The sequence below is a fragment of the Hippocampus bargibanti genome, linkage group LG18 (assembly GCF_051943395.1).
Source record: "Hippocampus bargibanti isolate YZ-2025 linkage group LG18, ASM5194339v1, whole genome shotgun sequence".
Lineage (NCBI taxonomy): Eukaryota > Metazoa > Chordata > Actinopteri > Syngnathiformes > Syngnathidae > Hippocampus > Hippocampus bargibanti.
In genome coordinates this window covers 191,274-204,457 of record NC_142751.1, presented here as the reverse complement: position 1 = coordinate 204,457, position 13,184 = coordinate 191,274, and the positions used below count along the sequence as shown (strand labels likewise).

General features: G+C 47.0%; 1 protein-coding gene across 1 annotated transcript; it reads left to right on the top strand.

The window, feature by feature from the left end:
* The first annotated feature begins 3,770 nt into the window (after window positions 1-3,770).
* Window positions 3,771-13,177, top strand: dck (deoxycytidine kinase). Its single transcript, XM_089020771.1, has 7 exons — window positions 3,771-3,958; window positions 4,158-4,273; window positions 11,561-11,754; window positions 11,833-11,980; window positions 12,112-12,227; window positions 12,791-12,890; window positions 13,043-13,177. Exons 1-7 carry the CDS (start codon window positions 3,868-3,870, stop codon window positions 13,088-13,090), a joined length of 813 nt encoding a protein of 270 aa, XP_088876897.1. The 5' UTR covers window positions 3,771-3,867; the 3' UTR covers window positions 13,091-13,177.
* Window positions 13,178-13,184: the final 7 nt, after the last annotated feature.

Below are 13,184 nucleotides of genomic sequence, written 5' to 3'. Positions count from 1 at the left end.
TTCCGACGCTGGGTAAGTGCCAGCGTTGGGTTTCAATGTCCAAAAGTCATTAATGAGGGAATTGACAGTAGCTGGCGGACGTCGGGAGCGGAGGCTCCGCCCAGCTGTCAACTCGCTCTTGACACAAATAGTCCTGAAGAGGAAAGCATACATGTTTGCAATCGATTCAAGAATTGATTGTATTGTAGTGTCATTTTGAGGTATCTGGGAGGGTGGGGGGAGGGAATGTAGCACCCAAAAGAGGTAGAAGATGGCGACAAAGCTCCGTGGAAACGGGCTGATTATTTCCTTAGAATTTTTGTCAGTGAATATCAACTAGATGCTCGGTGCAACACACAAGGATTCACCATAGCGTTATGTATGTGTTTTCCTTCTAATTTCGCCACGGATCAACACGAAGTTTTCAGACTGAACAAAGTACCGCAAAATGCGTTGACGTTATGAAAGGACTGCTACAATGTGTCCTTTCTCGCTCCTTCCGTGACGTGACGTCAGGACTCGTCACCAACTCAAAAACAAGACTTCCGGAATATTCAGCGCGAGTCTTAAAATGTAAAATATTGCCATATGCGGTGGAATCTTTGTAAAATACGCTCAGTAGAAGTCATTTGGAGCCATTTTTACAAATTATGTACACAACTTGTCCGGAGACGTCGGTTGTCCTTTAAGCGTCGTACAGGGACATTCCTCATCAAGTGTTTAATGCTGATGAAAGCGGCCACTCCATTCCATCAAGCCATCAACGAACATCACAAAGGTAAATAAAACCACTTTATTATACAGTAGAGTTTATTTCTTTAATTACAATACCATAGCACATTTATTATACATAAAATAAGGTATATTTTGTGTTGTTTGTGTTGTCAGGCTTAGAAAATTAGAAAGTAGAAAATCATGTTTTATGGGGACCTGGGAACGGATTATTCTCCTTTTAATGGTTTCCTATGGGAAACTAATGTTTGGGATACACATTTTTCACCTTACACACACTGTCTGGGAACCAATTAAGTTCGTAAGCCAAGGTATCACTGTATTTCTTTGCAATGGCATCATTTCAAGTCCAAAGTATTGCGAGAAAACTCCACCCGAAAATTTCAAGGTAGGAAATCATCTCTTTTCAAGATGAAGCTGATTTTAGACGAGTCTGAAGAGTCATCCTTTTTTTGATGAAAAGAAAATGTTTTGCGAGGGAAAAAAAAAACATTGCAGCTTAATTCCGGCAAAGAGAACATTTTGTCTTGCCAAATATAGACTGCGGGCTGGAAAAATAGCGACGCGTCGGCCAGACATAACGCGGGCGGCGACGTCGTTTGCCGCTACCTTGAGACGCCATTTCACTGACAGAACAGCTGTGATTTGCGCCGATCGCGGTGCAGTCAATTCTCCGAATCGGCTCTCTGTGAATGCATCAGCTAACACCGATTAGCGACTCCTGTCCCCGCCGCGGCAATTTCTGGCTAAATAACAAATTTCTCCTACCCGGAGACGTTTCGACAATCATGTTTTTTGGCTGTTTTTTTTTTTTCCTCCAACCAGAAAAGGCTCCCCTTACTTGTCCTTTGCTTTTGGCTCGGAGCTCAAAAATGCGAGGCTACGTGGACAGTGGACACCTAAACGTAGGCGGGCAGGCACATAACTTGATTCTCTTCCCCATCGATGCTCTGAAAACATCTCCAATATAAATGGTGTCTATAAAGCCCCTCCCGTAATTGGATTTCCTTCAAGCCTCGAGTGTCACCAAAACCGTCGCCTTTCGTCACCACTTTTTTTTATTTCCATATTGCAAAATGTATGATTGAATTAAGCAGATCAATCTTGATGAGGCCGCTTCATTATTGTCGTGGTCGGAGTGCACCCGCTGTTGTTTTGCGGCTCGTAGCTTCATCTAATTAAAACGTATTGAGCCAATTAGTGCAGCCAATTAGTCCTCTCCTGTTTTGCACAAAGCCACGCTGAAATTCTTGTGGACAAAAAGGCAAACGTAAGCGGAAAGTGTGACACCGGGAAGCGTCGAGTTCAGCCTTTAATTTGATTTTGCATGAAGAAAAGAAGGTGTGGGCTTCGCTTGATGCTTTGGTGCCATTTTTGGGGTCTTCTGCTTTTAGCATTGAGATATGAGCACACGCAGCAAACATTTGCCGGGGCTCGAGAGCCAGCACTGTCGACAATTTGATGATTGGCACCACCCGGGAACGACACTCTGTATTCGCAGATCGCATGCTGTGTCGGGCACCTGGGGAGTCCCCCCCCCCCCAAAAAAAAAAAAAAAAACATTGTTCAAGCCTTGAAAAATGATAATAGGAATTATAACAGGAGAGAATATTTAAATAAAGTTTTGTAAGACAAAAAAATGGGTTTATTGACGCAAAGAAAAAGGTGAATCTCCTGTCCGGACTTCTCGATCTGGCTTAGCAACATGAAAGTTGGTCATGTTGCACCACGACTCGACGAAGAGTACACACACCAAGATGGCCGGCCATCTTGCCGCAATGTGGACATTTTAGGCTCTTTGGCCATTTCCAGATCGTTTCACTATCGTGTGCGTGTGTGTGCGTGCGTGTGTGCGCGTGCGTGTATAATCAATGGTCCTCATGAATAATTGAGGCGACCCATGATGCATAGCGGGAGGAGTGCCCCCTTGTGCTGATATTTCGTTAGTTCGGGCAAATTCACTACAGGGGTGAGGACTTTGAATGTACCCATTCAGAAACCTCACCTCTGTTGTTATTTCAGTTTCGCGTCCCCTTTTTATTTCTTTGTTTTCAAAAAAGTTGAAGTGGGAAATGGCGTGACATTTAGTCTTCAAATGTAACACTAATTCTTCTCTAAACTTATCAGCAACGGTGGTCCTCACTACTTATCTGGAGTTATCCGGACGTCACAAAACCATTGAAACAGGAACGTGTGCGTGCGCGCGCGTGTGTTCGTACGCTCGCGTGTTTTCAGGAGCATCGATGGAGAACGTGGCCTCCAATCGGAGGGGGACTCCAACGTGACTCGCTGCTGCCCTCGTATGGCCGCCGGCAGCCACTTCATTGGTACGCCCTGTGTCATTCAAACATTCACGGAGACCGCGGGAGCACTTAAAAAAAAACACATTGTTTTCATCTATTTTTTTAAAAAAAAAAAACACTTGTCTTGAGGAGGAAGCGAGTGGCAGAAAACAGTAATGTGCTTAAATAAAAGTGGTCTCCTAAAATTTGGCAAAATTCCACGTACTTTTAATGGTCAATATCAAGGCTGTTATGTGAAAAACAACAAATCCAAATCTTCTACTTTTCCTTTCGGCTTTTCCCTTCGGGGGTCGCCACAGCGAATCAATGTCCCCCATCTATCCCGGTGTTGTGCATCCTCTTCTCTCACACCAGCTACCTTCTTGTCCTCTTTGACATCCAAAATCAATAAATCCAAATGACTGCCTCTATCACTGTTGATTTTTTTTCTTCAATCGCGTGATTTCAAGTTCATCGCGTCAGGCTTTAGTTTTGCCACAAGAGGGCGATCGTGAATAGCATTTGCAGCGGAAAACAGTGTTAGAAATTTCAAAATAAATGTATTCATTTGCTCCGTGCCCGATTTTCGCTTTCACACAACTTTCCAAAATCGTTACGATATTTTGTTTCTATTTATTTAGAAATATACTGTTCTCTTCTACGGTTCATTCCGTCCCGAATGCGGAGCTTTCATCGATGTGTGATTTATTGTGGAAAAACGCCACCAGATATGCATTACATGGGATAACGATACGGAATGGAGGGAGTTTTATCACTTCCGGGTTGTTGATGCCGCTGTTGGTACCCGCCAACCTTTGAGAAAGGCGCCCACCTCTCCTGGACGTCGCGCGGATAGATCTCTATTGCCGAAAACATGTCTTTAACCCCAAAGAGGCCGCGCTCCGATTGCATGAATGACTCCAAGGAGAAGAGGATTAAGCGGATTTCTATCGAGGGCAACATCGGTGGGTGCATTTTAAATGAGCGAGATAGCCTTGTGTTGTTTTCGAAGACTTTCGAAGCCCCGACATAAATGGCGTCAAGATCCTCTTCGCGAAGCTATGAACGCGCTACCACACCGAGAAGCTCATGTAGCCAATGCGTCTTTGCAAAGGATTGACTTGGTTTTTCTTTTTTCTCTTGCGATGGCTGTGGGGGTCCCAGCGGCAGGAAAGTCGACCTTCATCCGCCTCCTGAAGCAAGAATGCGATGACTGGGAGGTAATACCCGAGCCCATCGCCAGGTGGTGCAACGTGCAAACAAGCGGCGGAGACTTTGAGGTAGAGTGAGTAGTCGTCATTTATTGATTGCTTCGGATGTTTATTTACTCTTACCTCTACGCATCCATTTTATACGTCATTTATCTTCATTGGGGTCACAGTCATGAGGTCAAGAGTCGCAAAGAGTTTTTTTTGTGGACAGAAATTTTGTTTCTCAGAATCAGAAAACCTTTAATGGTCCCACAAAGGGGAAATGTGCAGTCCACAGCAGCAATTCGAAAGGGGATGGGGTGGAGGGTGGTGAAAGGTGTTGAGATGCATTTGGGAGAATAAAGAGTCGAGATGGTCCTCTTGTTTAGATCATACAAGTAGGATATTTATTTGCCGGAGCACAGAGAGAAGTCACTCACATACACATAAACTGGCTTTGATCGCTGTCAAACCACGTGATGTCGCGTAGTGGCTGGGTTGCCAGATCAGATCAGTATTACAGCATTTCACAAAATGAGGATACAATCTAACTTTCTTAACAAAAGGATAGAAAAACAAGATATGAATAGTAAAAATAAAAATGTCAGCAGACTGAGATGTATACTGTAAATGTGCAAAACCGTTTCATTAAAAAAACTGTACATAGTGCAAGTATCAAGAAAGCTATATTGATATATGTAGCTGTATTGCATCAACCCATATTTACAGTAGAAGAGTCCATTTTTTCCCACATGTGATTATTGAGAATTGAGAAGCCTGACAGCAGTCGGTAGAGGCGAGTGGCGGTACCTCTCCTTCTTGCAGCGCAGGTGTCACAGTCTCTGGCTGAAGGAGCTACCTAGTGCTGTCAGGGTGGGCAGGAGGTGGTGGGAGGGGCTGTCCATCATAGCTTTTAGTTTAGCTAGCGTCCGTCGGTTGCCCACCTCCTCCAGAGAGTCCAGCGAGCAGCCCAGAACAGAACTTGCCCCCTTTTGAGGCCTTTTGTGCTTTCTACAAGCCTTTTTGACGGCGTCAAATACTCTTGGCTTTTCCCCATTGCCGGAAAGGCCCTGGGGAACTTTGTACAGCGGGTTATCCCTTTGGGAGGCCTCCATTCTAGACTCACTTGAAATGATGGATCGTCTCCGTTATCGAAAAACCGTCACCTAAAAAATGGGTTTACTGCTCTTCAACACATGTAAATACACCTTTGGAACCGTCCTGTAGACTAACCCCATCGTATATGGGGCCTCTGGGACCACATTATTCCTCGGATTGGCGGTAAACTGGAGTATGTACACATAAAGCAAATAAATGCAACATTGGAAAGTTATAGTTGAGCACAACACTTTCCGAAGGATCATTTCAGATGAAGTTGCAGCGAGAAGAATCCAGAGAGTCTCGGTGTGCTTGTTCGCCGTACCTGCCGCGCCTCATTTTGGATGGAGGAGATGGTCTTCCAATCTAACTTTGGTGCCGACATGTACGTGTCGTGAAACGGACACGGATATGCCATCAGGGCCCCAGCATAACTGGGAGCGACCTCATCTGTATTTAGAGTGCAGCTGTCGTCGGGCACCTTTAACCCCCCCCCCCCCCCTTCAGCCTTCCGATTGCAGGGATGAGAATTTTCCGCAGATTGTCATATTTCCGACTTTTTCTGACCAAAATGACCAGATAAAACTAAATACAGTAAAGTCTCGTTATATCGATATTCTCGGGAGTCCGAAAAAATATCGATATAACCGGGACTATCGATATATCCGACCCTGCGCGCATGTAATTTTTGTCACGGTTTGCGAGGTGGTGATGGCGGGTGCGGATCCCAAAAAGCAGGCAGGAGTGAGCAGGAGGTTGTTTGACAAATTGTATTAAAATAAAGGTCAGCAGAAACAAAATGTAAAACATCAAAATCATCTGAATAGAAAAAATACAAAGTAGCAAAAGAAGACCAAAAGTAAAAGTCCGCCAAGGTTAAACAAACACATACACAATGCTTGCAGCAAACAATGAACCGACACCGGATGGTCGTGCCGGGTGTCCTTTTAAGTGTCAGTGATTAAACGACCAGCACCTGCGAGGCTGCCGGCAGGGCTGACGTCGCTACCCGTGGGTCGCCAACCAGATCATGACAGTACCCCCCCCTTCAAGGGGCTGCTTCCAGAAGTCCCAACAGTCTCCCAAAAGGTCCACTCGCCAGGGAACGATAGGTGGAGAGGGCAACCGCTGCCTCTCCTGCATACGACGGGCGGCGGTTGACAGTCACGGTTGACCACGAAACAACTAGTAGCTCAGTGTTCCAATATCCACAAACGGCAATTGCTATCACAACTTTGATGATTGATGAGGTACAACACAAATTCCGAGGTGAAGGGCCCCAGGCTGCCACATCAGAGGAAGAGGTTCAACCAGAGATTGGGAGGCAAGCCCCAATGAATGATGAGGTTGGGAAGCCAGCCCCAATGAATGAAATGCTGAGCGAGGCAGCAACTGACCTGAGAGATAAGATCATGGCAAGAATGAAAACTGGGCAACTAAGAACCCGATTACAGCGGCTCTGTGAAGTACCACCTGAAAGTCTCATGGAAACTGTGAATGCAGCACTGAGAAAATCCCGACCGGAACGATCACGGAAACCAATGAGCTGATATACCGTATTTTCACGACCATAAGGCGCATATAAACGTCTCAGATTTTTATCAAAATGTGCGATGCGCCCTGTAGTGCGGACGTGTTAGAGACCACCATGAGGAGGACGTGTAGAGAAAACGAGGGGGGTGTGCGGGCGTGGTTTGTGTATAAACGAACAGGTATGTGCTTTATGTAGAACATTGCTGTTTTAACAACCCTGAAAATGGCAAAGAGACATGGTTATGAAGCTCAGTTTATTTAAACTGAAGGCTATCAACTACGCCGAGGAACAGGGGAATGGAGCCGCCGTGACATAATACGCGGACATAAGGCAAGGTGGCCGGAGTTGGAGGAAAGCTTCAAGCAATCGATCGGCGAGCTAAGAGCGAGCGGAAGGAGCGTTTCGACTGTCACCGTCCCACTCAGAGCAGTAACGCTAGCGGAGGAAATGAAAATTGAACATTTCCATGGAGGTCCGTCTTAGTGCTGGCGTTTTATGAAACTGCGATTTTTCCATGCGGACCGGGACTACTGTAGCGACGGCCGGCGAATTATTCTGAAAAGCTGGCGAAAAGGCTGCCATGCTAACGGAGAGAAACTCCCGGTGATTGTGATTTTTTTTTTTAAAGAAAGACTTTGCCTAAAGAGACATTTCCAGCAGGCGCCATTCTTAAGGCAAACAAAAAGGGCTGGATTTTACGCCACAGTTTGCCAAGGGATTGTGGATGCTTGGGCTAACGTGTCTGCTAGCACGGTGGTTTGAGCTTTCGGAAAAGTCGGTACCGGTAATGTGCTCCTTTTTACCATGCCGACGCATATTGAGTGATGATTACAAAATGTTATTCCTTTGTAATTAATAAATAAAGCACTACCAAACTCAGTTTTGCTCCTGATCTGTTTTTTTAAATACGCATACTTGTATGCCTGTGTGTTGTTGTGAGGCGGACGTACGTATAGCAGTGGAGGATATGTACCGGTATATAAAACTTGCGTCCTTTCATCCGGTGCGCCCAATGTGTGTGTTAAATACAGAAATGGCACACATAAATGAGACTGCGCCTTTTCACACGGTGCGCCGTTTGGTCGTGAAAATCCGGTACGCCTCAGCATCAGTGATCCTAGAGATGCTTGGCGACAAGAGCAACCATGAGAGCCACGAGATTCATTACCCACCATGGAAAAGACGGTTGGTGGCTAAGATCAAGGCGGCTCGGAAAGATGTGAGTCAATTGACGGAGACCCAGAGAGGTGTGAATAAAAGGCCAATACCCAAGAGGTACATGCAGATAACCATACCTGAAGCACTCGAAACTGCCAAACAAAGGCTCCAGGCCTTGGCCAGTCGCCTAAAGAGGTACACGAAAGAGAATGAGGCCAGAAGAATAAACAGGCTGTTCGCGCAACAACCTGCGAAAGTGTACGCTCAGTGGCAGGGTTCTAACAGCAGAGCAGACCCTCCAAGGCTGGAAACTGAAAGATACTGGAAAGGCATATGGGAGAAGGAGGTCGCACATAACAGCAGTGCACAATGGCTGGTGACTCTGAAAGAGGAGCACAGCAACCTCCCTGAACAGAACCCAGTTACCATCACAGCGGCAGATATACAAGAAAGAGTCTCAGGTATGAAAAACTAAACGGCACCAGGCCCGGATATGGTCCACACCTACTGGCTAAAGAAACTCACAGCCACGAGCGCCTAGCAGCACAAATGAACCAGTTGCTGATGGATGGGACTCACCCAGGATGGCTAACCGAAGGGCGAACAATCCTGATCATGAAGGATTCCTCAAAGGGTGCAGTTCCTTCCAACTATCGGACAATAACCTGTCTCTCCACAACATGGAAGCTCATGTCAGGCATCATTGCGGCTAAGATAAGTGGACACGTGGATCAATACATGAGCAAAGCACAGAAAGGCATTAGTAGAGATACTTGTTCGGTTAAAACTTCTTGTTTGTCTTTCCTGGTTCGGGTATTGTCGGAAGTTCACTTGATAAAAATATCAGCAAGTACGATAGATGGTGAACAAAAAACTACTTTATTCTAATGAGACAGAAAAGGCACTTCTCGTCTCGGTGGGACGAAGACATGAGCACACGAGCAAAGAGAGAACAAAGAGACAAAAAGAGAGAGCTCCCGCTCTGACAAGTTTTTAAACATACACAGTGGCGATCTGTTGTCCAATCAGTTGCGGACAAGTCGACCTTTCCCGTCCAATCGGTTACGAACAACTCAGCGTTGGGCGGGTCTCAGATTGGAGTTGGAGCTGTTGCTTTTTCCCAACGACTATTGAACTAATAAGACTGATAGTTTTATTTAACTAAATTAGACTGAAATTAAACGTGCACAATTCATAATATATACTAAGCTAAACATGAAAAAACATATGTTTACTTAATCTAAACATGAAATAACGTAATATGTTTACTAATGTGGATAAACACTCTATCAATACTAGAGGTGCCAAACATCAGCTGCTGGTTGACAGAACAGTCGCACAAGACTGCAGGTCCCGACATACCAACCTGTGCACAGCCTGGATTGATTACAAGAAAGCATATGACTCGATGCCACACACATGGATCACTGAATGCTTGGAGTTGTATAAGGTCAACAGGACCCTGAGAGCCTTCGTTGCAAACTCGATGAGGATGTGGAAAACCACACTTGAAGCCAATGGCAAGCCACTAATGCGAGTGTCCATCAAATGTGACCCGGGCAATAAACAGCTATGCCCTGCCAGTGATCAGATACCCTGCAGGAATAATAAGGTGGCCAAAGGAAGAGATCCAGACCACGGATGTGAAGACCCGAAAACTCCTCACTATGCATGGAGGGTTCCATCCCAAGTCCAGCACCCTGAGACTGTACACAAGCCGTAAGGAAGGAGGCCGGGGACTCGTGAGTGTGAGCGCCATTGTCCAGGATGAAACATCCAAGCTCCATGAATACATCAAAGAGAAGGCTCCAACTGATGATGTACTCAGAGAATGTCTCAGACAATGGGGAACAGAGGTTGAGGTGCTGGATGAGGGACAATCGTGGGAGCAAAAGCCCCTACACGGGATGTACCACCGAACCATAGCAGAAGTGGCTGATCTCAAGAAGTCCTATCAGTGGCTAGAGAGGGCTGGCTAAAGGACAGCACAGAGGCACTCATCCTGACTGTCCAAGAGCAGGCCCTGAACACCAGAGCCATAGAGGCACGGATATACCACACCAGACAAGACCCAAGGTGTAGGTTGTGCAAAGAGGCACCTGAGACAATCCAACACATAACTGCAGGGTGTAAGATGCTGGCAGGGAAAGCCTACATGGAGCGCCATAACCAGGTGGCTGGCATAGTCGACCGAAACATCTGTGCGGAGTATGGACTGGAAACCCCAAGGTCAAAATGGGAAACACCTCCCAAGGTGGTGGAGAATGACCGAGCAAAGATCCTGTGGGACTTCCAGATACAGACTGACAAGATGGTAATGGCCAACCAACCAGATATCGTGGTCATAGATAAAGGGGAAAGGAAACTCGTTGTCGTGGATGTCGCGGTCCCGAGTGATGGAAACATCAGAAAGAAGGAACATGAGAAAATGGAGAAATACCAAGGGCTCAGAGAGGAGCTGGAGAGAGCCTGGAAGGTAAAGGTGACAGTCGTACGAGCCTGTGGTGGTCGGAGCACTCGGGGCAGTGAACCCCAAACTCGACGAGTGGTTGCAACAGATCCCGGGAACAACATCGGATATCTCGGTCCAGAAAAGCGCAGTGCTGGGAACAGCACGGATCCTGCGCAGAACCCTCAAGCTTCCTGGCCTTTGGTAGAGGACTCAAGCTAAAAAAAATGGGGGAAGACACCACCCATGAGGGGTGAAACGAGGATCTTTTATATATATATATATATATATATATATATATATATATATATATATATATATATATATATATATATATATATATATATTTTACATTTTATGTTCTTTTAATTAGTTCTTGGATTGGAGGTGAAACGTCCGAAACCTTCAAATTTGTACAGATGACGGCTGAAGAAACCTTCTCATCGATGGACCACTCCTGTACGACTGAGAGCTTACACAGACGAATTAGTTATCGAGTTACTTCTGGGTTGAGTGAACGCTGGCGCGTGTGGCTGCCACTGCTCGCCTGTAGTAAAAACGTCTCCTGTGACTGTAAAGTGACCTTGAGTTTTGAAAGGCGCTTAGAAATGAAATGTATTAGATAGATAGATAGATAGATAGATAGATAGATATGCGCGTGTGCCCCCCCCCCCCCCCCCCCCCCCCCCCCCCCCTCCCGCTTTTTATTCTCATTTGTCATTCTCATCCCTGCGATTGCAATCGCGAGATGACTTTTGCTCAAAGCAGATACACTTGCTCATATTTTTGGATATCGTTGAAATAAGGAGCAATACTATGTTCTTGTTACTTGAGAAGAGCGCATTTCCCCGTGCTGGAAACGTCCGAAAGCTCTCGACTCGCAACACTGCTGCTCTGCAGGCATCGAGCTTTTGGAACAACGTGTGGCATGACCCCATCGATAAACATTCCAATAAATGGAGCGGCAGATACGCGATGAATTTGTGAATGAACGTGGATCACATTGTCCAAATGAGCACGTCATTGCCAGACAAATAAAGTTGTTCTTATTGCGATTGTTTCGAGCGACTGTGAAACGACCCAAAAAGAAGAAGCCGATTTTGGGGAACGCCTTTCTATTGTCTGTATCGCCCTGCAGGAGCTGACGTCGTCGCAGCGTAGCGGCGGCAACGTGCTGAAGATGATGTACGACAAGCCGGAGCGTTGGGCCTACACCTTCCAGAGCTACGCCTGCATCAGCCGCCTGCGCGCTCAGATGCGCTCGGCCGACGGGAAGCCGCGTGAGGCCGACCGCCCCGCGCAGTTCTTCGAGCGCTCCATCTACAGCGACAGGTATGACGCGGGCAGCTGTTGGATTCCGTTCAGCTAGAAGCTTTTGGACATTTGCCTGCGCCAAACGCCACCCCTCAGGTACATCTTCGCCGCCAACCTCTACGAGAACGAGTGCCTGAACGACACAGAGTGGTCCATCTATCAGGACTGGCACGGCTGGCTGCACTCCCACTTCAGCCGGCACATCGAGCTGGATGGGATCATCTACCTGAGGGCCCCCCCGCAGGTACGGACCAACGGCCCCGCTGCCCCGAGCCCCTTTTCCCCGCTTGGCTTTCAGAATCGGAAGACAAATGGGAGCGATTTATCGGCAGATGTCACAGTTTTTCCTCTCTGTACGCCCGTCCGTGCGTGTAGAAGTGCATGGAGAGGCTGCACCTGCGCGGCCGCCAGGAAGAGCAGGAAATACCCCTGGCGTATCTGGAGAAGCTCCACGTCAAGCACGAGAACTGGTTGCAGCACAAGACCATGACGTGAGACCTCGCCTTGGGGACCCGCGCGCCGCCGCCGCTTCTCGTCTGGCGCCCGTGCGCTCCCGTTTGCCTCAGCCGGAGAAAGGCCGCCTTTCATACAGGAAGCCCCAGGCACGATGGAAGGCGGTCCGGACCGTGTGACTGCCGTCTGCCTTTGCGGCGTGATTACCGCGTGTTGACACTTTGGATGTGTGTGGATGGACGCGTGTCTCTCTCTCCCTCCCTCTGTAAATATATATGTATCTAGATATAGATATAGTAAATGTAATATATACATTATGGAGGGATATACGGTATGCGTGTCAATTTCTCCATGCTCACAGTTTCCTTCTGCGCATGTCTATTTTTAGGTTTCTGTGTTTTCCCCCATCTGCCCCCACTTAGTATATTGTACGCAAGCCGTTGAGCGCAACCTTATGTTTCCATTGTTCGTCAAAGACGTGGACGCCCTTTTTGGTGCGTTTTGAAGGCGGGACTGTGTTAACTGGGAGCACGTAAGCCATGCATGCCTTCGTGCGTGCGTCTGCGTGTCCAAGCTGACTGTCACCCTTCTGGTCGCACAGGATGGACTTTGAGTATCTGGCCGACTTGCCGGTGCTGACGCTCGACGCCGCGGAAGACTTTGAAGGCAACCACAGCAAGAGTGCTGACATGATGGACAAAGTAAGAGCGAGTGATGGGACAAACGTTGAGCTCACACTCTATGTACACACACGCCATTTTTTTCACATTGGGGGAAATGTGTGTGTGTGCGCGTGTGTGCGTGCGGACGCTGAGGGGATACACTCCAACTGAAAATCCAAACTGTGTTCCAGGTGAAAGAGTTCCTGAGTACCTTGTGCGAAACCACAAATGAGGCATGAGGAAAGATGGAAAAAGTGCTCCTCACTATTTGGCATTGGGATTTTTTTTTACATTTGGAATTCCAATGCAGTGACACGCCAAGTTGATATCTTG

Bases quoted from the DNA above. Each gene is read 5' to 3' on its own strand.
- dck (XM_089020771.1), top strand. From the start codon at position 3,868: ATGTCTTTAACCCCAAAGAGGCCGCGCTCCGATTGCATGAATGACTCC. The intron at 4,274-11,560 runs GTAGAGTGAGTA...ATCGCCCTGCAG, and splicing joins CAAGCGGCGGAGACTTTGAG to GAGCTGACGTCGTCGCAGCG. The intron at 11,981-12,111 runs GTACGGACCAAC...CCGTGCGTGTAG, and splicing joins ACCTGAGGGCCCCCCCGCAG to AAGTGCATGGAGAGGCTGCA.